The sequence below is a fragment of the Gadus macrocephalus genome, chromosome 9 (assembly GCF_031168955.1).
Source record: "Gadus macrocephalus chromosome 9, ASM3116895v1".
NCBI classification, from domain to species: Eukaryota; Metazoa; Chordata; class Actinopteri; order Gadiformes; family Gadidae; genus Gadus; species Gadus macrocephalus.
This window is the reverse complement of record NC_082390.1, coordinates 19,951,032-19,963,531: the sequence shown is the minus strand read 5'-3', so window position 1 is coordinate 19,963,531 and position 12,500 is coordinate 19,951,032. Positions and strand designations below refer to the sequence as shown.

The 12,500-nt window shown below is 48.5% G+C and overlaps 2 protein-coding genes across 2 annotated transcripts in view; one reads left to right on the top strand and one right to left on the bottom strand.

Moving 5' to 3' along the window:
• The window catches only part of slc5a12 (solute carrier family 5 member 12), an 8,944-nt gene extending 4,196 nt beyond the window's left edge, over window positions 1-4,748 (top strand). Inside the window, exons 8-15 of the mRNA XM_060061297.1 lie at window positions 1-60; window positions 445-557; window positions 829-896; window positions 1,474-1,560; window positions 1,945-2,129; window positions 2,663-2,766; window positions 3,017-3,141; window positions 3,234-4,748. The exon at window positions 1-60 is cut by the window's left edge and continues 29 nt beyond it. Coding sequence (XP_059917280.1) covers window positions 1-60; window positions 445-557; window positions 829-896; window positions 1,474-1,560; window positions 1,945-2,129; window positions 2,663-2,766; window positions 3,017-3,141; window positions 3,234-3,383 — 892 coding nt within the window. The 3' untranslated portion in view covers window positions 3,384-4,748. The remainder of the gene's footprint in view (window positions 61-444; window positions 558-828; window positions 897-1,473; window positions 1,561-1,944; window positions 2,130-2,662; window positions 2,767-3,016; window positions 3,142-3,233) is intronic.
• ano3 (anoctamin 3) overlaps window positions 3,552-12,500 on the bottom strand; it is a 36,600-nt gene continuing 27,651 nt past the window's right edge. The window contains 6 exon segments of the mRNA XM_060061607.1: window positions 3,552-7,295; window positions 7,727-7,922; window positions 8,511-8,658; window positions 9,256-9,408; window positions 10,016-10,131; window positions 10,133-10,284. Of these exon segments, the coding sequence (XP_059917590.1) occupies window positions 7,113-7,295; window positions 7,727-7,922; window positions 8,511-8,658; window positions 9,256-9,408; window positions 10,016-10,131; window positions 10,133-10,284 (948 nt within the window). The 3' untranslated portion in view covers window positions 3,552-7,112.

Genomic DNA, 12,500 nt, shown 5'->3' with positions numbered 1-12,500 from the left:
GGGGGAGTTCCCCGGGCTGCCCGGGCTGTTTGTGGCGTGTGCCTTCAGTGGAACCCTCAGGTCTGTAAAGCACGAGTTGTACAAGTTGTTCAAGTTCAAGTTAGTTTATTTGTCAACTGCAAAACATAACAGGCAAAGCAGTGATAGCTGGAAATGACATTGTTGCATCCCGAGCTCTCCTTTTATATTCAAAGAATATAAAAAATATATATATAGTATACGAAGATAAAACGAGTAAAGAGTAACATGGTACAATTATCAAAGAACAAAATAAGCAACAAAATAGTTATTAAAAAAAATAATATATATATATATATAAATATGTATGTACATTAACATATAGATATATAACAATAAGGTGTGTCAGTGAATTTGTTAGAGTGTTCTCATTAACAACCTGAGGAGAGACTTTTCTTTAACCACTCCGTTCCTCCTCTCCTCTAGCACCGTGGCCGCCAGCATCAACGCACTGGCCACGGTGACGTACGAGGACTTTGTGAAGTACTGCTGGGCAAATCTCTCCAACACAGCCACCACCTGGACCATCAAAGGCCTTTGTAAATAAACTCAAACTAATGTCTTTGAAGATAAGATAGGATGGTACTTTGATCTGTAAATGAGGCGTGGATGTTGAACATTCCATATTGAGGTAGACCAAAGGTATTGACGGTGCATTATTTTACCTATATATTATTGACCGTATTGACTGTTCTACAGAGTATTAACATGCTACCACAAAAAGAGATGATAGATGTGGTAATAAAGGTTAGGCAGTGTAGAGATCTGTCACTAATTTTTACCTTGTATTATGGGACATTGTGTCTGAAGGTGTCATCTTTGGAATAGCCTGCACCTCCATGGCAGTAGTGGCCTCCTACATGGGAGGAATCGTTCAGGTAAAGTGATACCTGCTCTCTGCTCCTCCTCCTTCCCTTCCACAGTTCCCCCTTTCCTTCAGCCTTCCTCAAATTTTACCTCCAGTCTTTCTTGCTATTGGTCTGTTTGTCCTCTTCTTCACCACCTTCATCTTCAGTTTCCTATTATTTCCATTACTTCTATCGTCACTTCGTCTTTGTGTTGTCCTTGACATCTTTATCACTACCTTCTTCATCTTTTTCTTCTTCCTCCTCCTCGTCTTCTATCTAAATTTCCTCCTCCTCCTCCTTTATTTTCTCTTCCTCGACTTCTAGCTGTACTTTCTCCTCCTCCTCTTCCTCTACTTCTACCTGCACTTTATCCTCTTCTTCCTCCTCTTTTTCCTCTTTCTCGTCTTCTACCTCTACTTTCTCCTCCTCCTCCTCCTCTTCGTGTCCTCTACCTGTCCCTCCTCCTCCTCTACTTCCTCGTCTTCGACCTGTACTTCCTCCTCCTCTTCTTTGCCTTCCTCCTCTTCTTCATCGTCGTTTGAAGCACAGCAGACTCCAGCGCCTGCTTACGATGTGACCGTTGTTGTGTTTGGTTTGTTTCTGCCAGGCGGCTCTCAGCATCCATGGGATGTGTGGGGGCCCCATGCTGGGAATGTTCTCCCTCGGCATCCTGTTTCCCTGCGCCAACTCTAAGGTACAATCACGTCGCACATGAAAAGTGAAAGATGGGTTCAGAAGAGCATTATTCTGCTCAGAACAGAATAGCGCTTGAGTCAAAGCAGGAGGTCTACCTTACTGCGTCAGCAAATTCACCGCCCATAGAAGTTGTAAACATTGCGCGTAGCTGGGAGGCGCGACTTCTGCACTTCAGCACCGCCCACTGCACAGTCTGACGTCACACCGTTACGGAGGTAAAGTTTGAGCGCATACGAGCTGTTTCACGCGCTTATTGAGGGGCGTTCTCAGTGGGACTGAATACTCCCCTTGGCTCGGACGTCACATAACTGTCTAAAGTCTAAACAGATGATATCAGCCCTTTAAACCTCCCCTGTCCCGTGCTGCTCTCTCTGCTGTGTAGGGCGCCATCGGAGGGTTTATCACAGGAATTGCCGTGGCCTTCTGGGCCGGGATTGGCGCCTTTATCTACCCTGCCCCGCCCTTCAACTCAAGGCCCTTACCCCTGATCACCGATGGGTGTCCATGGCTCAACTCATCCATCAGCCCTGCCACCGACGCACCCTTCCTCACCTCTCTCCCCCCCAGGTATACACTTTACCTCCACAGCTGCCCCCATAATGGGTCTGCCTCCACTGTGACTTATAGACCCACATAAATGTCACGCAGCTAATATATCAGGCAAGGTAAGTCATTGATAATAAAGGTTATAAAACAGCATTTTATTATTTATCAACAGGTAAGTGTATGCTCGCAATCAGTTTTTGGAAGATTTGTGCTGATATAATGGATTTGGACGTTTAAAGCCCCCTTGAGTTTGTTCAAACGTCGCTCGTTCATGACACCAGTTCCTTGGCAGAACCTTTTGAAACAAATGGTTTCATTTCACTGAAAAAATTATAAAACCAGAACAAATGAATCCATTGTTTCAGCGACATACCAAATTGCTGGTGCCAAGGCCTGTGTGACACCACAGAGTGCAGCACAATGGGGAAAGGGAGAAAGAAGAAAGGATAAAAATGGCCTTTCATTGCTCTATAAATCTAAAAATAGTGTTTGTGGCAGCTGGGCCAGAGGAATGATGTGTCCCCCTGCGGGGCCCTTTGTGCTGCTGTCCCCAGGCCGCCCCTGGCCGACTCCTGGTACTCCTTGTCCTATCTGTACCTCAGCGCCGTGGGCTTCATCACCACCCTCACCGTTGGCCTGCTGATCACCTCCCTCACCGGTAATGTGTCCGGGGCCCGCTCCGGGGCCGTGAGTCTCCCCCAGTCACCCCGGACCCCGGGGGCCCGGCTGCTGTCTGAGGGGACGGGGAGGGAGGAGGGACACGTTGAGTTAGGCGCTGACACGACGAGGCTGTGTGTCATGTTGTGCACCTGTCTTTTATGATTATTCTGACAGGCTGTCCAAGTGGTTATGGATTAGATACTGAAAGGATATCTGGAAAGAATTTCACATTCTTTCTTCTCCATTAGGATTCAACAAGGGCAATAATGTGGATCCACTGCTCGTGAGGCCGGTGGGAAATCTGTTCTGCTTCTGGTCCGAGAGGGGAAAGCAAATGTGCTGGGGGGGTGCCCACGCCAAACCCCGAGAGCAGGTAAGATCGGAGCGTGGAAGCCATGAAAATGCAGGATTGCATTCCTAATGGAGACCCAAAACAATGAACTGTGACTCTGTTTCTGCCCCTAGGAGCCCAAATGTACGGACCCGAAGGACGAGGGGAAGAGCAGCAAAGCGATGGGAGAGGAGTGGCTGGAGACCACACGGACGGGCGCTCCCGACGGGGAGGAGAAGTGTTACTCCAACGCAGGGTTTGTCTCAGAGACACACTCCTTTTAAACGGGACAAATGCCCTCTGGCAAAGAACCTGGAAATACGTTATTTAATATGACCCGTTCAGTTTGGTCCCATTTGCACGCACTCTACTTCCGCTGCGTGGGACATGCGATGTGATGAAAGACTCTTTCAAGAAAAACATTCATAATTCAATTAAAAAATATAGACAAGTAATATTCAAACAACTTTATTACATCCGTTTCATACAGTTTCTGTTTCAATATGTATTTTATTTATTCATTTTTTACATGTAAACAGTAACATAGTTAACAATGTTATTGATACATGCCATCTCACAACTGTTACTGTATAACAACATCGTATTATACAACAGAATTATTTATGGTCATGATCATGATGTAGTTTTTTCGAATAACTATTCTACCTTCTCAACAACAATCCTACATTCTTACTTCAATTGCAGAAATAGAGTTAAAGAACATAAATGTCCAGTCTTTGCCAAGACGATTATGTGCAAGTCCACGCTTATATTACTTTGAATACCATTCTCTGATTCTGCTATTGCCAATGCTGGAGGGAGTGTAACAATACCCTTTCATTGCTTCCATATGCTTCTTGAAAAGGGTGAGCTGGTGCATTGAGCACAAAGCCAGTAACAGATCAAAGTATTACAGAGGAGAGAGCGAGAGCCAACCTCACAGTCTTCAGAATATATCTATATTCCTTACATATTGTAACCCCTTCGCAAAAGATAATATATTTCTATTTTATTTAAAATTTTGTTTGCACTGGAAGACAAGTGTTATGAACCATTTAAAGTGACCTCTCAAATATAAAGCCAGCAGCCTTGGGTTTGAGGATTCTCTATTAAAAAGAGACTTCCGAGCATTAACAACAAATGAAAAGTTTCTACATAAGTGGTCCTAAAGATCAACAGAAGATCGAAGATCAAATCATTTTCACAAGTTCAAATCAGACACAAGCCATGCATACGAAACGTGGGACGAAGGTAGGAGGACATTTGCACTTGTTCTCTGAAATCTAAAAAGGCATCTGAAATATCTCATGACTGCAGCGATTCATTTATTACAACATGCATAGATTTTCGAAAGTCACAAACATGTGACAGGAACATACAGTTGACGCCGGGCTTGGCTCACAACCTGTCCTTCATTTCCTTCCTTCTGAAGTGTGGGCAGAATGTGTAAGAAATCACAAATGGCAAATATAACCCAGGAAGTGTATGTTTGTGATGCGGTCCCGCCTCAGAGGACCAGGGGGATGTCGTTGCGCCTGTGAGGCTATGTGTCGTTAGATTTGATCGTACATGATGATTATTATATAGTTGACAATGTATGAAGTGTGATTTGAATTGGAAGTAGTAAACATCATTTGAATAAGTAACAACCATTTGTCAGTGAGTTTTTATCAATAAAGCTGTGGATTATTCATGCAGATGCATTTCATGGTTCTAAACCCCTGAAGGATGGCAAGGTACCATGAGGCTGGGAGAGAGGACCATGCACAATGGCTACACTCAAGCCATCCATAGGAAACCATGGTGTTCATGAAGAATATGTACACCAAAAGAAGGACAACAAGACATAATGGGCTAATGATCACATTTAAATAAATGACGGGATGACATCATATGATAAGGAAACCAAATTTGAAGTCATAGGAACTAAGTAAAATGCCTGTAACTTTAACATATGAAATTACTTTCTCTTTACGGTCACTTCCATTGAAATTAATTAAATTAAATATCTTTTTAATCTACCCCAAATGTAAAGACCTGACAACAAAAGATAAAGGCAGTGCTATAATTGTCATATTAATTTCAATCGCGGCAAAGAATAGTGGCTTTGATAATCAGCCTTGGTGGATCTCCCACGCTGCCTGCTTTACATTTCCTGAGTGTTCCTTGGGCCCAACATGCTGACATTACAATAATAATTCAGAGCATTCCAGTGCGTATTAAACAGATTACTGTCCAAATGAAGCCATTGTCCTCGCAGGACACCGCCATTCGCTCGCCATCATCAAATAAAATAGCATGAAAGGGATTTACTGTGAATGACTCGATGTTATTTTACAATCTGAAAAGAGAGGGTCCTGCCGACCACAGGTATGTCTGATCCCTTGACTTCCAACCACATTCGCTGGGCGGGGGATGCAGTGAAGGAAATGAAGAACAGATTCTGAGCTCGGAAACAGAAGAGCCATGAATGGCTGCCTTGAATGTTAAAGATCCCGTTGTTTATCCCAAAGGGACGAGACTATGCTTCTTACGGCCTCCAGCTGAGAAACTGCGGCAGCAGTGGAGCACTGCTAGTACTGGACTAGTGTGGAGAACGGTTTGTGTTGTTACATGACACACTGTCCCTGGTCACAGCCGTATGCGGCGGGAGGGAGCGGAACTGGGGGGTTATTGCACTTAATAAAAAAGCACAAACAGGCACACGTGACGCTGCTGACACGGGGTTGCAGTGTGCGACACCTTAGGCACAATCAAACCATCACATTGAGTTACAGCCGTCCCCCTGCACCAGAGAGGTCCGGCGAAAAAGAAGAAGTAGGTTTCAGGTAGGCCTGAGTCTAAGAAACAGCTCACACTGAGTACAAACCAGGCATCAAGACAGGCGGGGAGGGAGTGTTGGTCTATCAAAAGACGACAGAAAGAAACAGATATTCCCATGCACGTTATACGAGAGGAAAGGAGGAAAGGTCTCTCTCGACAGTACGAGTGTTCACAACTTCAATGGTTATGGATGTTATAGCCCCGCCCCCCACCAGCTGTTAATATGAATTGACTGATGCAAATATTGATCAGCATGCTTCAAGGGCAAAACTAACAAGTCACTTTGCATAACATTGTCCAATACGTTTGGTCGACACGTCACCAGAATCACTTTTTTTCCCCACAGAAAATATTGAAAACAAGTTCACTAAGTGCCACGGTAGCTCAGGTGGGGGTCCGTGGGGGGGTCCACGGGGACGGACACAGCCATGCGTTGGTGGGCCGGGGGGGAGCACAGTGGCGCTGCGAAGCAGGAAGCTGCGGTGGCCCCATGATAAGGGGGGGGGGGGGGGTCCGGAGGTGTAGAGGGGGGCGCCCTGGAGCCCTTCATCTGCATAGTAAACATAACAACCTCCATACCCAAGGGAATCCATCTCTGTCCAGCCCAGGGCCCAGGACAATCTACCCAGGAGGGGGGGGGGGGGTTGGCTGAGTGCCGAAGCAACACAAACAAGTATGAACCAGGGCCGGAGAAGAGGGCACAGTGACCAGGGTGGGCCGGGGGTTGGGGGCCGGGGGTCGGGCCAGACTCCTCAGGAGGAATGGCGGCTCGGTGTCTTTGGTGTGCAGAGCCAGCTGCATGGATCCAAACTCTGGAAGCCAACACACTTCACTGAGCAGACAGGGTGGGACGGGCCTGTGGGCCCGGGGGCGGCGTCCTTCAGTGTGCGGGAGTGTGTGTGTACATGGGTGTGAAGGGTTGTGTGCACATATCTTTATGTATGCAAGTGTGTGTTCATATGTGTGCTTGTGTGTGGGCGGGTTAATGTGTGCGCACATATGTCTTTGTATACGCGTTTGTGTGTGTTTGTCTGCGTGTGTGCATGCGTTTGTGCATGTGTGCTCATGTAAGTTTACATGTGTGCATGTCCCAAGTTTGTGTGTGTGAATCAGAGTGCGTTGTGTGTGTGAATCAGAGTGCGTTGTGTGTATGTCGGTATGTTTGTGTGTGTGTGCGCTCGTCTCTGGGTCTAAGGCCACTCGTGGTGGTAGCGCTTGCCGTTCTTCTTCTTCTCCTTGTGCAGGTGCGTGAGCTCGGCCTCGTACATCAGCTCCTGCATCAGGTACTTCTCCCTCCGCATGCGCTCACACAGGCCCTTGGGCATGTCTGGGATCAGATATGCGATGAACGACTTGATGCCGTACACCAAGTGCTGAGGATGGACACGAATCAGCCAATCAGCTCAGAGCACGTCCGCGGACACATGGAGAGCTACGGAGACATGAGCGCTAACGCCACCATTCAGCTGCTGTGTGCTTATGCAACAAGTCGGATTAAAGATAATCAGGCCCTGAGAGCTAGACAATATTCTCTGCGTCCTCGAAGGGAAATTGGGGTTTATGTTCTATTATGAGATTTGTTTAAGATGTTGTTATTACCGTTGCATACTGCGACGGCTTTGTGATTAAGAGGAAGAGTAAAAAGACTAAATTGAATCCATAAAGTGTGCAGTCACTGGCGGGCCGTTACCCGGCAACAGGATGGATCTTAAATCACAAAGAGTGAACTTCAACCAGCAGGTGATGGCGATGTGCACACAGATATAATACACATTGAGTTCAACCACAAAGCACTCGGACCGACCTCGAAGACGATGATGAAGGCCAGGCGGGCCGCCAGCACGTGCCAGAACTGCAGGGTGAAGTCGTAGGGCGCGGGGCTCCAGGGGGGGGCCCGGTAGTCACGGTAACGGCAGAAGCGGGTCTGCCCCTGGCTGCCGTTGTAAGCCTCGCCCATTTCAAACACCGACAGGCTGCTGTTCATGTAGCCTCGCAAACACCTGACACGGGGTGGGGGGGGGGGGAGACACACTGCTTATCATGGTACTGCTGCTTACACTCACGCTCCCTGCTTCTACATGTGTTAGCCTTGTAGCATCATTGATATCGTTAGCCTTATGTTAGCATTATTGCCTCAGTCATACTTAAAGGATCATCTCGTATTTAGCGTCAATAAATGCCTCAGATCGAATCGGTGACGATGCAGATTATGGAATGCAAAAAGCATTCTGATTAGCTTAGGATGAAGCCAATGAGACACAATGAATCAGCAGTGTCGGGAGAATAGAGTTAGGTAAGATATCACAATTCGGCCAAATTATGACTATCATGCTACGAGGCTAACGATAATGCTAATCCCAGAATTCTGAGCTTTACACTCTGCTTATCGTGTTGCTCGTACTTATGTTGTGACAATTTGAAACCGCCCCTTACGAAGCCTGCTGCCGGGCATCATGCTGTGAAGAACACATTCGTGCATGTTGCTAGCCATGTTATGCTATGCTAATCCCACATGGCTCACAGTCATGCCGAGCTGCGTCATATCATTGCTCATCACACGACTGTTAATGAAGCACAGGGGACAGTACTTCTCGTTGCGGTATCCCTTGTCCACGCAGGGCCCATATTTGAAGGCGTAGACAAAGCGGGGGATGTAGTCGGAGGTGATGGCGATGACGAAGGCGTTGGTGATGACCGCCAGCACCCCGATGCCCTCCAGGATCCCGTGCCAGATACCTGGAGACGGAGACCACAGGTCAGGGTCTGTGTCACAGGTCTGGATCTCACATTCATACCATGCTTTTTCGACTTTTTCCTTTGCTTTCGACTTTTTTATGACATATGTACATAAACACACGTCTGCTAAACTCTGAGTCACGGGGAGTATTCGCGCCCACCGAGAACAGTGCTGAAGTGCAGAAGTTGCGTCTCCCGGCTACCCGCAATGTTTACAACTTCTCGTGCGTTCGACCAATCACAACAGACTGGGCTTCTCGGGAGGGGGGCCTTAAAGCGAAATTATACCAATCAGACAGTTTTTGAAATACACTGAAATTGGTTTGGCAAAAATGAACAGTGAGAGAATAATAAGGTGTGTTTCTTACATACAAGCATGTAACCCTAATCTAGTAGTACCCCCAAACAAACCCTAAAAAAGCATGATATGGCATCTTTAACCGCCCTGGCACACCACCTCCATTCCTTCCTTCTTAAGAGGCCCTGGTCTGCTGCGCTGCTGTGAGCAGGCGTATCTCAGTCTCCTAACCCATGGGAAGGACAGCCCGGTGTGGAGAAGGAGACAGGGCGACGTGGCGAACGTTAAACACAGCCAACCTATGTCGGTGGCCCGGGCGGGCATGGGCCGCCTCCACTGGGTCACGAACTTGTAGGCGTCCAGACGGATCTCGATGATGTTGTTGAGCAGTGCCAGCAGAGGGGCCAGCGGGAACGCTGCCACGAAGATAGTGGTGAAGCCGAACTGAAGCACTGCAGGGAGAGGGAGAGAGAGAGAGAGAGAGAGAGAGAGAGAGAGAGAGAGAGAGAGAGAGGTGGGTGTAGAGAGAGAGAGAGAGAGAGAGAGAGAGAGAGAGAGAGAGAGAGAGAGAGAGAGAGAGAGAGAGAGAGAGACAGAGACAGAGACAGAGACAGAGAGAGACAGAGAGAGAGAGAGAGAGGTGGGTGTAGAGAGAGAGAGAGAGAGAGAGAGAGAGAGAGAGAGAGAGAGAGAGAGAGAGAGAGAGAGAGAGAGAGAGAGGAGAGAGAGAGAGAGAGAGAGAGAGGGGTGGGTGTAGAGAGAGCGAGAGAGGAGAGAGAGAGAGAGAGAGAGAGAGAGAGAGAGAGAGACAGAGAGAGAGAGAGACAGAGAGAGAGACAGAGAGAGAGACAGAGACAGAGACAGAGACAGAGACAGAGACAGAGACAGAGACAGAGAGAGAGAGAGAGAGAGAGAGAGAGAGAGAGAGAGAGAGAGAGAGAGAGAGAGAGAGAATATGTACTATATTGATCCCTGATGGGAGATGCTCCCATCATAGTAACAGTATTAATATCACAAACAAAGTTTGATGACCAGCATTGTGATTAAACAGTGTTTTACCCATCTCCAGATACTCGTCCACCAGTCCGTGGGCGTTCATGGGCTGCAGGTTCCAGTCCTTGTCCCACTGCGGGAGCGTGGCCGTGGTCTCTGCGTTCGGGCCCCCCCCCTCCTCCCTGCTTCATCTTCCTGCGTGACCACCAGTTCTGCAGCAGACTGCACACAACAACAGGGAGAAGAGAGCCAGCATAAGGCTTGCAGCACTTGAGCACTGCAGATACCTCCACGTGCCCGCCACCACCCCCCTCACCACCACCTTGACATGCCCTCTACCAAGACCTCCATCACCATCAGCCCCACCACCACCACCACCACCACCTCTATCACCACCACGCCCACCCCCACCACCTCAATCAACACCACCACCTCCATCACCAACCACCCCCCACCCCCACCACCTCCATCACCCGCACCAGTACCTCCATCACCAACACCTCCATCACCCGAACCTCCATCAGATCCCACCTCCACCTTCACCCACACCTCCATAGGCCCACCACCATCACCACCACCACCTCCGTCACGATCTCCATCCCCACCACCACCAACTCAACCTGCCCACCACAAGTACCTCCATCATCACCACCTCCACCACCTCCATCACCGATTCACCCAACACCTCCGCAGTCCCACCACCTTCACCACCACCACCTAAATCCCTCTGGCCTGATCCAGAAGATGAGGTCGCTGGGAATCAACACCCAAATATGTAACTGGGTGCTCAGCTTCCTCACTGATCGCCCCAGGTGGGGGCGATCAGTGAGGTACCCCCCTCAACACGGGTACCCCCCAGGTGGGCGTTCTGAGACACTGCTCAACAACATCTACACGCATGACTGCATAGCCTCCAGCAGCTCGACCTCCTCCATCCTCAGGTTTGCCCATGACACCGTGGTGCTGGGTCTCATCACTGGCAACAACGAGCAGGGCTACCTGAACCAAGTGGCAAACCTGGCACGGTGGTGTGTTAGGGCCAACCTGGCCCTAGATATCAACAAAACTAAGGAAATGGTGGTGGATTTCCGGAGGAAGCAGGGCAGTGGGCCTCACCCCACTCCCCCCACTCATCATCGTGGGGACAGTGGGGAACCTGTGGAGAGGGTCCCAGTTTCAAGTACCTGGGGGTGCACCTCACTCAGGATCTCTCATGGTCTTTCCACACACAACACCTGGTCTCCAAGTCAAGGCAGCGGCTATACTCCCTCTGGCGGCTGAGGAAGTTCAAGGTCTCCCCCTCCATCCTGAGGACCTTCTACTCTGCAGCTGTGGAGTGCATCCTCACAGGCTGCACATCAGCCTGGTATGGAAGCTGCACCGCACCGAGACCGGGCTGCCCTGAAGAGGGTGGTGCGCTCAGCAGAGCGAACCATTAGGTTAACCCTCCCCACCCTGGAATACACATACAGCAAGAGGGTGAGGGCAAGAGCCAGGAAAATCGGGCTTGACGCCTCTCACCAGATGCTGGCCTCTTTCACCCTGCTGCAGTCAGGCAGACGCCTACGCTGCCTTAAAGCTCGGACTGAGAGACTGAGGAGGAGCTTCTTTCTGCAGGCAGTTAGACTGCTTACTTCGGTGGACTATAACTGGCACTCTTGCACTTTCTGCACCACTTTCTATACACTTTTAGATAAGATAAGATAGACTTTATTGTCATTGTACAGTCACCTATAAAACGAAATTGGGAGTGCCAACTGAAGGTGCATTACACATACAAAATAAATAAATAAATAATTTATTTATTTATTTATTATTAATTATATTTATATACCATTTTTTTATATTTTGATGCATATTATTTTTTTTTGAGGACTGTTTTTATAGCATCACCTCATTAAGGGATGTGTGTTTTTAAACGACTATTTTCTATTATTTATTCAGGTTCCAATAAATAGAGTGTGACCCCCTTTTTAATTTCACTGTATGTAAAACGTTATTTTTGCAAACATGTGACCAATAAAACTTTGAATTTGAATTTGAATCACCATCCCCATCACCATCTCCATCACCATCCACACCTCCATCACCACCACCACCTCCATTACCACCACCACCTCCATCACCATCACCACCTCCATTACCACCACCACCTCCATCACCATCACCATCTCCGATCCCCACCACCTCCATCACCACCACCACCTCCATCACCACCACCACCTCCATCACCACCACCACCTCATTACCACCACCACCTCCATCACCATCACCACCTCCATTACCACCACCACCTCCATCACCATCACCATCTCCATCCCCACCACCTCATCACCACCACCACCTCCATCACCATCACCAACTCCCTCACCACCACCACCTCCATCACCATCTCCATCCCCACCACCTCCAACACCTCCACAGGCCCACCACTAGTATTTCCATCACCACCACCTCCACCTCAATCACCACTTCAACCAACAACACCGCCACATCCCCACTACCTTCACCCAGCACACATCTCCATCACCACCACCGTCACTGCTTCAAC